The 15,544-nt window shown below is 40.3% G+C and overlaps 1 protein-coding gene across 3 annotated transcripts in view; it reads right to left on the bottom strand.

The window, feature by feature from the left end:
• Positions 1 to 15,544, bottom strand: part of corin (corin, serine peptidase) — a 76,417-nt gene that overhangs the window by 55,887 nt on the left and 4,986 nt on the right. For 2 of the 3 annotated variants that reach the window (XM_060937844.1, XM_060937842.1), the window contains exons 2-3: positions 3,711 to 3,852; positions 665 to 994 (exon numbers count right to left, since the gene is read on the bottom strand). In XM_060937844.1, the coding sequence (XP_060793827.1) occupies positions 665 to 994; positions 3,711 to 3,852 (472 nt within the window). Of the gene's footprint in view, positions 1 to 664; positions 995 to 3,710; positions 3,853 to 9,214; positions 9,351 to 15,544 lie in introns of those variants that run through there. The other variant, XM_060937843.1, reaches the window with a different exon arrangement.

Here is a 15,544-nt window from a genome sequence, read left to right on the forward strand (position 1 = left end):
AGCAAACTTCTGTTTTGAACACAGCCTTTGTATTTGTGTGTGTGTGTGGGGTGCAGTTATGAATGTCTGACTATACTTCATGTGAATTTTCCTCCAGTCTTCATCAGGGTCAGTTTCTGATTGTTGGCTGTTAGAGGAGAGTTCTGTTTGGTGGATTGTTTCTCACTCCAGCAGTGACACCGAGGTATTTAAAGCATGTTTGTTTAAAACATTTAAAACTGTTATATAACAAAGACACTTAAAACCACATATATGCAAGTTACTGTAGATTAAAAAATGCTAGAATATTTAAAGGGATTAAAAAAAGTACTTTGGTAGAAAATAGAAGAAAATGTGCAAGAATTTCCTCATATTTGTGGCTAGCCATGAAGCTAGTATGGCCCTGGTGTTGCTCACTGTTCGCCACACTAGCATTTTTGTGGATGTGTCTATGTTTGGATCCCAAATTTCAGAATACACAACACCCTAAAACAAAAAGCAGCCGAGCAAAGCGGATGTTTCCTGATCCACACTGCAGCATGGAAATGAAACAGCCAAACATTAAAAAAATCAAAAAGGCTGTAACATTACAGCCTGCTAAATTATTGTGTCTGAGCTGAACTTAAGGTTATGTACGTGAAGAAAAAGTAAACATGATATGCACACTGTCAACCTCATTTCTTACCAGGTTCAATGTTTGTGCTTGTGGGTTCAACACTCGACAGAGCACTTATGGTGGAAAAACTCATTAACCAATCAGCAGTTGGCACAGGTGTAACATCCAACGGAAATGATGATGATGAGGAAGATGATGTGTCAGAAATCAAAGGGTCAGCGGAAAGTGATTCTGGATGGAACGATCCCGTGCTGATATATGATGTCGTCGCCGTGGTGTTACTAACAGTGAGGCGATCCATAGTTACGGTAACAAGGGGGATGACGGTTGCCATGGAAACATCTGTGGTAGAGAGAGGGGCGGAGTCACTGGAGTCAAGCAGCCCATTTCCGATTATTCCTGAAAAATTTAATGAATGGATTAAATAAATAAATAAATAAAAACTAATAAACAAATAAATTCTATATTTATTCATTATATTAACGTATTATTATACATTCAATTATATTGTACACTATCTAAATATATTATTTATTATTCAAACTTAGAACATACAGACTTAGCAGTTTCATGAACACAGTGACTATATCAACTCATTTAATGTTATTTGTATTAATATATCAAAGATATAATGACTTATGTCAATATAACAAAATCTAATAATAAAATAAAATGTAAAATGATGTGCAGTGTAGAGCAGAGAGAAGGAACAGAATGCGGGAAAAATTAAGAGAAAAGAAAAGACAACCTAGAACAATATAGCAGTAATGAAAGAGCATAAGAATGTTTGACGGAAAGAGTCTGACAGAGAGACAGAGAGAACAATGTGGAAAATAAAAAGAGCAAAAGAAGATAAGAAGAGTGACATGTGGAGTGAAGCTGTCTGACGTATGAGCAGGAGGAAAAGATCTGCGACTCACTTCTATATAAATACAGCAACAGCTGACGAGCACATGGAGAGAATGTATATTTATACACACACGCACGCACGAAAAACACACTCCAACACCATCTGCTGAAGGAGGTAACTTCCAATAGCGCGCGCGCACGCACACGCACACACATACAAGTTGCATTACATCTGTTACACACCAGTGTCAGTTACACACCATGTTCAGTTACATGCCAGTTACATACCAGTCTCAGTTACACATTACAAAAGAAAAGTATATCGAGGAGAAATAGCCTTAAGGCTGTAGCTCCTACTGGCCAAGACACCCATAAAATCGTAAATATGACCGGTGGCGCCACCATCTTGACAACTTTTATGCACACCATCTGGGGAACGTTGTATGTGAGTTTGATCAAAATCCGATCAATCCTTTCAGAGGAGTAGCGATTTTTATTGTAAATTGTGGAACGATGACAACGACGGACAGACAACGGACGACGCGTGATCACATAAGCTCATCCAGCTTGGCCTGCGGCTGGATGAACTAAAAATGAGGAAAACAAGAACTAATATAAATGAACAAATCTTCCAAGACAAACAATGTCAGTTACATACCAGTGTCTGTTATACATCAAGGTCAGTTATACACCAGTTACACACCAGGGACAATTACACACCAGGGTCAAACCAGTGTCAGTTACACACCAGGGTCACACCAGGGTCAGTTATACACCAGTTACACACCACTGTCAGTAACACACCAGTGTCAGTTATACACCAGTTACATACCAGTGTCAGTGACACGCCAACTACACACAAGTGTCAGATACATATCAATGTAATTTACACACCAGTGTCAGTTCCACTCCAGTTCCATACCAGTCAGACACCAGTGTCAGTTACACTGCATTTGCACAGCAGTGTCAGTTACATACCAGTCACACACCAGTGTCAGTTACACACCAGTTCCATACCAGTGTCACTTACACACCAGTTACACACCAGTGTCACTTGCACACCAGTTACACACCAGTGTCACTTACACACCAGTTTTATACCACTGTCAATTACACGTCAATTACACACTAGTGTCAGATACACACCAGTCACACACCAGTCTCAATTACACACCAGTTCCACACCAGTGTCAGTTACAGCAGAGTTACACACCAGTGTCAGTTACACATTACAAAAGAAAAAAGTATTTAAAGACAAAATGAGGGAAACGAGAACTAATATAAATGAGCAAGGCTTCCCAGCCAAATTCCCCAAACAAACACACACACACACACACACACACACACACACACACACACACACACACACACACACACACAAAATCCTCCTGTCTTTCACACTCCTGTCTTTTTTCACATTGCAGAACAATGTTCTGATGGTGAGACCATAAAATGCTTCAAGGACTTTTTACAAGCCGAGAGAAGGAATGAGAAAAAAAATCAGAGGGAGAGAGACAGTGACTAAACTTTATTACCAAAAATAATTATTATTTTACCACACACAATATGTGTGTGTGTGTGTGTGTGTGTGTGTGTGTGTGTGTGTGTGTGTGTGTGTGTGTGTGTGTGTGTGTGTGTGAGTGAGAGAGCGCATGTTCATGCATCATCAGATGTGAATGAGTTTCTTTTTACACAGATTTTTTAAAATCAATATAACAGCAACTGAGTGAGTCAGTGTGTGAAGAAATAAATTTAGACATGCGCACACGCACACAAAGAATTAGCAGGGCCTCTTCACGATGGATTGATTGAAAGATGTCCAAATGAGATAAAGAACAATATAAAATGGATTCATAAGCGTTGTGTGTGTGTGTGTGTGTGTGTGTGTGTGTGTGTGTGTGTGTGTGTGTGTGTGTGTGTGTGTAGGAGGTGCTGCAGGAGGACAGGGGGTGATGAGACACACAGGAAGCTTGCGTCACTGACTCTTATTTAACACTCATTTGTCGCATCACTCATTCACACCTCGTCTCATTAAGCCAAATGATAAGCATGAAACATGGATTAGCACATTAATGTGTCTCACACACACACACACACACACACACACACACACACACACACACACACACACACACATATAATGGATGTACTGATGTTTTGAAGTTATGGCCATGCTCTTGTAAGGGAGTGTGTGTGTGTGTGTGTGTGTGTGTGTGTGTGTGTGTGTGTGTGTGTGTGTGTGTGTGTTTGTGTGTGTGTGTGTTACCTGTGAAGGCAAGCAGCAGTGTGAGGAGGCAGATGAGGCCACACACACAGGGCAGGATGATGATTATGAGCTTCAGGAGCTTCGCTGAGCCAAGTTTATGTGAACATGTGTCCCCCATCACCTGCACATCAACACCTGATACCTGTAATACACACACACACACACACACACACACACACACACACACACACACACACCATGTGACACACTAAACCAGGATATACTGTATACTGCAGTGTTCAGTTACAAAACCTGGCAATTACAATGTAGCTGATAACACAGTCAACAGCAACACAACTAATATAACCATCAACACCAACACCACTAATAACACCATCAACACCAGCACCACGGATAACACCGTCAACACCAACACAACTGGTAACACTATTAACACCAACACAAATGATAACACCATTAACACCAAAGCGATATTTGGAAGCCGTGCCACTGTGCAACATTTCCACACACAATGTTGTAGAGGCACTGTTTAAGATTATTTCCCAAATCGGGATTCCAAAAGAAATTCTGACTCATCAGGGCACCACGTTTATGTCATGCATACTTTGCAAACTTTACAAATTACTGGGGGTTAAATCAATTCGTACCAGCATTTATCATCCACAGAAGGATGGTTTGGCCAAAGGGTTTAACCAAACATGTAAAAACATGATTCGTAAGCTTCTGTGGGAAGACATTTGGAATTGGGACCAATGGTTCAAGGCCTTTTTATTTGCAGTACGAGAGGTTCCACATGAGGTTCTCCCCATTCAAATTATTGTATGGTCACAAACCTCATGGTGTCCTGGACGTCATCAAGGAAAATTGGGAGGAGGGATGTTCTAAATGTAAAAAGAAATTTGCAGATCAAAGGTTCTTGATCTGCAAGCAAATGTCCACATACTGAGTCACATAACCCAGGAGAACTTGCTACAGCCCCAAGAATGTCAATTCTGGCTGTACAACAGGGGAGCACGCCTACAAGAATTTGCACTGAGAGATAAAGCGTTTGCTTTATTACCCACGTTGCGCTCAAAGTTACTCGCCAAGTGGCAAGGGCCATTTGAGGTCAAATGGCAAGTCAGGGACACTGACTATGAGGTGAAACAAATGGATAGAGGTGGGGCATGTCATATATACTACCTCAATCTACTTAAATTATGGAACAAGGTGGCCCCTGTGGCACTGGCAATGGTGGTCCCTGAGAGGGAGGAGCTGGGACTGGAGATAGTCAGTCAATCCACCACGGGCCATGCCAACTCATAGAGGTTGCCAAGTTGCAAACAGAATTTTCCGACATATTCTCACCTCTCCCCAGTCATATACATCTCATAGAACACATCAAGACATACCCAGGGTGGTGTGCAGCTGCCCCTATTGCCTCCCAAGCACAAGAAAAAAATGTAGTTTGGGATGAGCTCCAGGTCATGCTCAACATGGGAATAATCAAGGAGTCACACAGCGATTGGAACAGCCTGGTGGTTTTGGTCCCCAAAACCAACAGATCAGTCTGGTTCTGTGTAGACTTTAGAAAAGTCAATGCAGTGTCTAAATTTGATGCATACCCAATGCCTTGCATTGAACTGCTTGATTTGCTCGGCGTAGCTAACTTTTAATCAACACTGGATCTGATGAAGGGATACTGGTAGATTCCCTTGACTCCATTATCCCATGAAAATTGGTCTTTTCCACTCTGTTCGGTTTACATCAATTTGTCACCCTTCTGTCTGGGTTATTCTGGGCCCCAAAAAGTGTGCGACTGGGCAGGTAGAAATATGGTATCTGGGCTTCCACTTGGATCATGGGCAGGTGCGTCCCCAAATTGATGAGTCTGCAGCGATTGCGACCTGCCTGAGATCCAAGACCAAAAAGCAGGTAAGACAGTTCCTGGGGCTGGCTGGCTATTATCACTGGTTCCTGCCTAACTATTCAGAAGTCACCAGCTTGCTGCCTGATCTCACTAAAATGGAACACCAGATTCGCTCCAGTGGACAGGGCCATGCCAACAGGCTTTCACTCAGGTAAAAACTGCACTGTACGCTGGGCCATTGTTACACTCCCCTCACATTTCTGTCCTTTATATTTTGCAGATTGATACAGTGGACAGAGACCTGAGGGCCATTTTGTCCCAGGTAGTGGAGGGGGAGGAGTAATCAGTGCTGTACATCAGCCAGAAGCTCTGGTTGTGAGAGACTAAGTACGGCACCATTGGGAAGGAGTGTTGAGCCATCAAGTCGGTGGTCTACCTGCTGGGACACCCGTTCACTCTCTGCTCAGATCACACCTCATTCTAGTGGCTCCACTGCATGAAGGATGCCAATGTGTGGATCACTCAATTGGTATCTGGTTCTTCAGCTCTAAGTTTGAGGTGGTCCACAGGCTGGGAGCATAGATGGCTGTGGCAGATTTCTTTCCCACTCTGTGTGTGTGTGTGTGTGTGTGGGGGGGGGGGGGGGGGGGTTGACTGCAGACCGGATGGCTCCCCTGCCTGAGATGGGCAGTGGGGGTATTTGGAGGTGGAGGCATGGTCAAACAGGGGTTTGTGAATGGAGAGCAAGGACATGGGAGGTGAGTGGCAAAGTGATTACACCTGGGATTGATTAGCGGTAATATGTGTGTGTGTGTGTGTGTGTGTGTGTGTGTGTGTGTGTGTGTGTGTGTGTGTGTGTTCTGTTTCAGTGAAGACCAAGGGCTTAAAGGAGGAGGGAAAGAGCTGAGAGGAGAACTTGAGATCTAGCACAGAGTGGTGTGTGTGTGTGTGTGTGTGTGTGTGTGTGTGTGTGTGTGTGTGTGTGTCAGTGAAACTACGAAGTAATAAAAACAGCTGAAAAGCAAAAGATGAAAGAAAAAATGAATAAAACAAGTCAAAATGCCCCACCTGCCTCCATTCTTCAGTTTCCCAATTTCCTTGAAGTGTTACAACAATACCACCACCGATAACATTGTCAACACCAACACAATTGATGACACCATCAACACCATCAATAACACATCAACACCAACAAAATTAATAACACTGTCAATAGCAACATAACTGATAACACCAACACCACAGGTAACATCATCAACACCAACGCCTCAGATAGCATCATTAACACCAATGCCACAGATAACATAGTCAACAGCAATGCCATGATAACACCAACAACAGCAATGCTATCAATAACACCGTCAACACCAACACAACTGATAACACCATCAACACCAACAGCACTGAACACCAACACCACCAATGACACATCAACACCAACACCACCGATAACACTGCAAACACCAAAGCCACTGATAACGCCATCAACATCAACACCACCAAATAACACCAACACCACTGATAACACTGGCAGTGATGGTGTGGTCGAGCATCGGCTGTGAACGGTGAGGAGTCAGGTTGAACCAACAGGTAACATGTCACGAGTCACACCTGTGTCTAATTATTGGCTGTCTTGTGTGTCTTTCAGATGGCCAGTAATGAGAGAGAGAGCTGTGTTCACCAATGTGTGTGTTTATGTGTGTATATCGCAGTACACACTGAAAAGTGAAAATAATAAAAGTGCACCTTGAATTGTAGTACCTGTCTCCAGTTCTTCATTGTCTAAAAGTAGAGTTGTTACAAACACCAACATCGCTGATCACACCAACACCGCCAATAACACGTCAACACCAACACGGCTGATAGCACCGTCAACACCAACATCACAGATAACACTGTCAACACCAACACCATAGAGAACACCGTCAACACCAACACCATGGAAAACACCGTCAATAGCAACACCACTGATAGCACTATCAACAGCAACATCACTTATAGCACCATCAACACCAGTATCACCGATAACACCACCAACACAACTGATAATCACTGTCAACACCAAAAGCACTGATCATAAACACCATCCATAAAAATTCTGTCAAAAAATTGTAGCCAAAATTTTTATCAACTGTGTAACTGTTCTATGTGTAGACTTAACACTTCACTAAATCCACATTTACAGTGTTTAATTGAGTTTCTAGTTGTGCTGAGCATCTTTGATGTCACTCCTAAACAAGGCTACACAGGGTTCTTTCGGGAACAAAGTTCAGCTATGTTAATAAAAAAAAAGATTAAATCCTTAGGACCCACATTAAAAACTTCTTCTTGTCAATCAGAAAACACTGACTCAGTGTAACACAAATAAAACACTGTCTGATTCATACCTTTTCTCTGCTGGGTGGAGTGATGTATCTGAGCCAAAAGACTTTTAAAAATGCATTATAATCATTACTACGCTTTATAAAAACAGTAAATGCAAATTAATTCAGGTGGCAGTTTGATTTTAGAAGAAAGTTAGCCTGGAATCAAGCTGCCATTTCATGCTCATTTTATAGTCCTGTGTGCTGATCTGGTGCACTGAGGGGTGGTGTGACTTTTAATCACAGCATCAGTGTGTAAGTGGAGCATCAGGATCACTTAGCACTCCAATCTCACATTCCACACGTAAATACAGTTAAGAGTTAAGTACATGACACGGTCACTTCATTTGTTTGATAAGAAACGACTCTAAATTTACTCCAGCTGCACACGACAGGAGGGCCAACCACCACAGAAGGTCAAGCAGGCTGTATTTCATTTGAGAAGTGAAGTTTCCCCTCCATTTAACCTGATAAACATCCTGAGACACAATTTTCCTTTCACATAGAGCTAAATGTGCTCTCTCTCTCACACACACACACACACACACACACAAACTCAGTGGATAAATAAACAAACAAACAAACAAACAAATAAATAAATAAAGTCAAATACACAGAAATATAACCTACTATTCTGTGTATATATATATATATATATATATATATATATATATACGGCGGCACGGTGGTGTAGTGGTTAGCGCTGTCGCCTCACAGCAAGAAGGTCCTGGGTTCGAGCCCTGTGGCCGGCCAGGGCCTTTCTCTGCAGAGTTTGCATGTTCTCCCCGTGTCCGCGTGGGTTTCCTCCGGGTGCTCCGGTTTCCCCCACAGTCCAAAGACATGCAGGTTAGGTTAACTGGTGACTCTAAATTGACCGTAGGTGTGAATGTGAGTGTGAATGGTTGTCTGTGTCTATGTGTCAGCCCTGTGATGACCTGGCGACTTGTCCAGGGTGTACCCCGCCTTTCGCCCGTAGTCAGCTGGGATAGGCTCCAGCTTGCCTGCGACCCTGTAGAAGGATAAAGCGGCTAGAGATAATGAGATGAGATGAGATATATATATACTATAAATACTGCTTATAATAATAATAATAATGTCTAAATATAAACAACACATACAACAATATAAATAGTTAATAAATTATGATTATTGGGGTTTTCCCCCATGATAATATGGTACACATATAGTGTTTTACCCAGTATATATATATATATATATATATATATATATATATATATATATATATATATATATACTACAATTTAAAGTTAGATATGGAAACACCTGTCCACAAATCATTTATGAGTGAATAAGGAGGTTCTTCTCCTCACCTGCCTCCACCGCGCTAATACTTTCTGTCACCGGTACCGGCGCTGTGTACCGACATGACCACCTCTGGACCGCTTCAGAAATTCCTAGTGTCCGGTACCGGAACTGCGCAAACGTGGACACGGAGAGCTCGCGCTACAGAAACAACACGCGACTGCTTCTCGCGCCCCCGAGCGCTCGCTTTTCTCTCTCTTTTTTTTTCCTGTTTCTTTTACGGAGGCGTTTGGTGTCTCAGTGCACGCGCATGCTGGGTCCTAAAGACACCGGATACCCTCAAACCATACTGAGAGTATGAAAATACTAGTATTATTAATAAGCTATACACTACCGTTCAAAAGTTTGGGGTCACCCAGACAATTTTGTGTTTTCCATGAAAAGTCACACTTTTATTTACCACCATAAGTTGTAAAATGAATAGAAAATATAGTCAAGACATTTTTCTGGCCATTTTGAGCATTTAATCGACCCCACAAATGTGATGCTCCAGAAACCCAATCTGCTCAAAGGAAGGTCAGTTTTATAGCTTCTCTAAAGAGCTCAACTGTTTTCAGCTGTGCTAACATGATTGTACAAGGGTTTTCTAATCATCCATTAGCCTTCTGAGGCAATGAGCAAACACATTGTACCATTAGAACACTGGAGTGAGAGTTGCTGGAAATGGGCCTCTATACACCTATGGAGATATTGCACCAAAAACCAGACATTTGCAGCTAGAATAGTCATTTACCACATTAGCAATGTATAGAGTGTATTTCTGATTAGTTTAAAGTGATCTTCATTGAAAAGAACAGTGCTTTTCTTTCAAAAATAAGGAAATTTCAAAGTAACCCCAAACTTTTGAATGGTAGTGTATATAAACACAAACACATTAATCACTCAATAATAATACAATTAATACCAATACTGAAAATAAAAACAATAAAACTACTATTAAAATACACCAGTAAATGTGTTACATAGAAAAATAACCCTATCTACACATTTAACAGCCCTGCTCATGATAACATACCTGCATACCTAAATATACAGTGAGGCTGGAGATAACTGGGCTGTTATGTGAATTTTCTGAAAGCTTGACGACACTTACTTACTTACTTACTTACTTACTTACTTACTTACTTACTTACATTAGGGACAAACCATAATTTATGTACATGCTAACTTCTTTGATTTTTTTTGTCAAATAATATGGATGTAAAATGTTTCCAACTGTGCTCAAAACACTCTTCAACAAGTAAACATGAGAACACCATTTTCTCATTATATTGTTATAATTTATGTTGTACATCAGTTTTAGATCCCGAATGCCAAAATAATGTCATAAAAAGTTGGAATCCTGCCCATAAAGTGGTGCCAGGTTCTGCTTGGTTTCAATTTAGCACTGTGATAATTAGCTACTAATGCATCCTGGTAAATGCATGTGATTATCGTGTATCCCATTAAAGTTCAGTTTGTTCATCCGAACAGCAAATTACAATGAAATTTTAGATGTGATATTTTAATCATAATCTTTTCTCAGTAATTTCCTGACACATCTAGTGCTTGATAAATTGTTTACTAATTGTCATTTCTCATATATCAGTGAGGAGTCTTTCGGTCACATCATTTGAACATGTCAGTGTACACAACAGTTTTGGCGTGTAATCACAGTGGCTTGGGGTAAGTTCCACATCGTTAAAAAGCATTTATCAATTCAGAATCAACAGTTATTTTTACACTATAGGAAGTGGCAAAATATCCTGGTAACCCTAATAATGTCCTTATAGCTGCTATTCACTTAGCTGTTTAGTTATGCCACTTGCTAAATATGACCTTTTTGGGATGCAAGTCAGTGTTCTCTGTGTGTGTGTGTGTGTGTGTGTGTGTGTGTGTGTGTGTGTGTGTGTGTGTGTGTGTGTGTGTGTGTCTTGGAGGTGGGGGGGTTGGGGAGTTAGAACCCAGAGGCCCCTCCTGTTTGGCCGCCTATTTTTAACCAGGTATGTTTCGCCTTCACACTTTCCATAGCTCAGAGCTCTGACTATTTTTAGGGCGTGGAGGAAAAACTGGGGCTGAAGCAGCGAGTCTCCTCGGTTACACCAAAAGGGTGCGAGGTGGACAGGTTGTGTCCCAAACCACAAACTACTCTACAACAGGAGGCTTACTACTAACTGGACCATTCAGTACTGTGGTGTGTGGTTTGGGACATAACTTTGGTTTTCACTGTAAAGGAGATGTTTAATAGAAAGGACTCTCTCAGGTGTGATCTAATTATTTTTTTTAAACATCTGCATTATTAGTGGTATTTTTCATACAATTAGAGTACAATTAACTGAACATCATTTGTCAGGCTTCATAAACACTAGAAGTTTTTTTCAACTGTACTATGTATGCTATAAATCTACAACCCCAAATCCAAAAATGTTGGGACAGTATATAAAATGTAAATAAAAACATAATGCAATGATTTGCAAATCCTTTTCAACCTATAATCAATAGAATGCAATACAAAGACAAGATATTCAATGTTCAAACTGATAAACCGTATTGATTTTGGTAAATATACACTCATTGTGAATTTGATGCCTGCAATAAGTTCCAAAAAGTTGGAACAGGGGCATGTTTACCACTGTGTTAGATCACCTCTTCTTTGAACAACACTCGGTAAGCATTAGGGAAATGAGGACACTAACTATTGAAGTTTTGAATATGAAATTCTTCCCCATTCTTGGTTGATATATGACTTCAGTTGCTCAACAGTCCGGGGTTGCCATTGTCGTACTTTGTGCTCCATATTGCACCACACATTTTCAATGGTAGGCAGGCAGGCAAGTTTAGCACCCGCACTCTTTTACTACAAGGCCACATTGTTGTAGCACATGCAGAATGTGGCTTGGCATTGTCTTGCTGAAATTAGCAGGGACGTCCCTGAAAAAGAATCCATCTGGATGGCAGCATATGTCGCTCCAAAACGTGTATGCACCTTACAGCATTAATGGTGCCTTTCACAGATGTGCAAGCTACCAATGCCAGACATTCACTGACATCCCCATATCATCACAGATGCTGGCTTTTGAACTATGTGCTTATAACAATCCGGATGGTCATTTTCCTCTTTAGCCTGGAGGGCACAATGTCCATGATTTCTACAAACAATTCAAAATGTGGACCACTTTTCCACTTTGCATGAGAATTCAGTAGCGTTTCTGGATGTTGTTGATATATGACATTTGCTTTGCATGTTAGATGCAGAGATGAACTGTGTTTACTGACAACGGTTTCCAAAGTGTTCTCTGGCCCATGTAGAAACATCCTTAATACAATCATGTTGGATTTAATGCAGTACCACCAGAGGGACCAAAGGTTACGGGTGCTCAGTGCTGGTTTTCAGCCTTGCACCTTATGTGCAGAGATTTATCTGGATTCTCTGAACCTTTTGATGATATTATGAATTGTCAATGGTGAAATCCTTAAATTCCTTATAATTGTTGACATTGTTCTTAATCTGTTGGACTATCTGCCCATGCAGTTTTTATCCCCTGCTGGCCGAAAGGCCCAAAGGGAGATTATGTCGTGACGATGTCCGTCCGTCTGTCAGTCCATCCGTCCATCTATCCGTCCCGGGAAGGGTGCTCACCTTCTGAAATCAACTCCTCTCACAATCCTTGGAGGAATTTCATGAAACTTGGCAGGATTCTTTGTTATATGTCGGTAATATGCATATTGGAATTTCATTCAATTCAGTCGCATTTTACCAGAGTTACGGCATAGTTGACAATGGGGGATACTGTGCCCTCAGAGCACTCTTGTTGGCAAAGTGGTGAACCTCGCCCCATCCTCGCTTGGAAACAACTGATCCCAATTAACCTGTTTACCTGTAGAATGAGTGTTTTTGACCATTCCACAACTTACTCAGTCTTTTGTTGCCCTAAAATTTATCACTTTGAACATTATCTTGTCTGTATTGTATTTAATTGAATATACAGTACCAGTCAAAAGTTTGGACACACCTACACATTCATAGGTTTTTCTGTATTTTGACTATTTTCAACATTGTAGAACAATACTGAAGACATCAAAACTATGAAATAACATCTGGAACATATATGGAATTCTGTGGTAAACAAAAAAAAAGTGTTGAAAAAAAACCAAAATGTGTTTCATGTTTTAGATTCTTCAAAGTAGCCACCGTTTACGTTGATGACGCTTTGCACACTATTGGCATTATCTTAACCAGCTTCATGAGGTAGTCACCTGGAATGCTTTTCAATGAACAGGTGTGCCTCATCAAAAGTTAATTAGTGCAATTTCTTGCCTTCTTAATGTGTTTGAGATCAAACAGTAAATTGTAATTAATAAATATTCAACAAATAGCCCTATTCCACATTAAGCCACTGGAGCTTTAAAAGGTTTAGAAGGGGTGTCTAAACTTTTGACTCCTATTGTAAGTTGAAAAGTATTTGAAAATCATTGCATTCTGTTTTTATTTATGTTTTACACAACATCCCAACTTTTTTGTGAATCAGAGATGTAATAAGAACACATTACAATGACGATACAGTACCATTACAATGATGACACAGTGAACATACAGTACTGTTACATTCACGATACAGTGCCGTTACAGTGATGTTACAGTGACGATGCAGTGCCATTACAATGACAGTAGAGTGATATCACAGTGATGTTACAGTGCTATTACAGCGACATCACAGTGATGTCACAGTGCAATTACAGTGATACCATAGTGATGTCACAGTGCCATTAAAGTGACTCTACAGTGCCATTATAGTGATGTCACATTGACATTACAGTGCCGATACAGTGATGATAGTGACATCACAGTACCGTTACAATGACTTCACAGTGATGTCACAGTGGGGTTACAGTGATAATACAGTGCTGTTACAGTGCCATTACAGCGACATTACAGTGATGATATGGCGCTGTCCCAGCGACTTTACAGTGCCAATAGAGTGATGTTACAATGATGACAAAGTGACATTGCAGTAATGGTAAAGTGATGTCATATTGACATGAAAATGATGATACAGTGAAGATACAGAGACAGTGCAGTGACACTACAGTGACGTTACAGTGATGTTAGAGTGATGCCACAATTATATTGAGATACATATACATGTGAACTACAGGTCAATCTTCAAAGCAGATTTCCATCTCAATGTTTCCCATTAAACTTTATCACCACTCCAATATTCAACATGATTAGTGCTGTGTCATGACTTTGTCTCTTAAAAATGTACAATAGCAAGAATAAAATTTAGAAACTCAAATTATTCCATCAATTCTTTACCACTTTTAGCAATAATTAATCATTTACAGTAAACACAGTAAATAACTGTAGTGTCATTTTTCTTACTGTCTTTTTTTTCCCCAGTTCCAGTTCCCTTCTCCTTGACTGTACAAATATGTGCACACACCCAGGTGGGTTACAAGAAACACTGAGTTTATTTTTTCTATTCTTCTGTAAGTTTTTCCCTCTCCTGAGGTCATATATGTGCACATTCTCCATGCTTTCTGTGTGTGTCTGTGTCTGCATGCATGCTCATTCTTCACCTCGGGTATGTTAAACAGTATGAGGACCAAACACATTTCTTGTAGGAAAATTTTCTAATTATAATGTATGTATTATTAATACATTAATATTGAAGCAAGATAGTGTTCTGATTTCATGTAAACCATGATCATGAATTTTATGGTGCTAGTTCAGGATGTAAAAAGATAAGAATCCAGCCATGTATTTATGAAACATGATTATGGTTTTACTTATGTCATCACTTAAAGAGAGCTTACGCTACAATTTGTTGTTTCAAAAGAAAATGTCAGTAAACAGACCTTTAAGTGTATCAGCATGAATCACTGAATCAAAACACTGTTTAGTGTACTGAAATTATTTTTAATTTACAAAAAGACTTTAGAATGGAGTTGAATACCAGTGACTCGTGAATGAATTGACTCACTGCCAGACAAGAGTCACATACCGAGTATAAAGTATTTGGATTGATTTATTTGGATGATTGTTCATGTTCAGAAATATTACAGGAATCAAACATTTTGATTTGAAGTGTTGAAACTACCTGGAACTTTCTTTGGCCACTCAGCTAACTGAAGACGCTTCCCACCTGTAACTCTGATATCTATTCTGAAGCCCTTAAAGCTGGAGGTTAAATGATGAATCAGTGCAGAACTACAACCTCATTAATGTGTGCTCAGGTGACTGTTGCTACCTTACTATGTCACAAAATTTAGCTGCTGTAAAACCTAGCTGGATCGTAAACTGAACTCATCAAGGACACAAAGAACAATAACAGGTCACTGTAGCTGCTGAGTAAACA

The sequence above is a fragment of the Neoarius graeffei genome, chromosome 13 (genome assembly GCF_027579695.1).
Source record: "Neoarius graeffei isolate fNeoGra1 chromosome 13, fNeoGra1.pri, whole genome shotgun sequence".
NCBI lineage: Eukaryota > Metazoa > Chordata > Actinopteri > Siluriformes > Ariidae > Neoarius > Neoarius graeffei.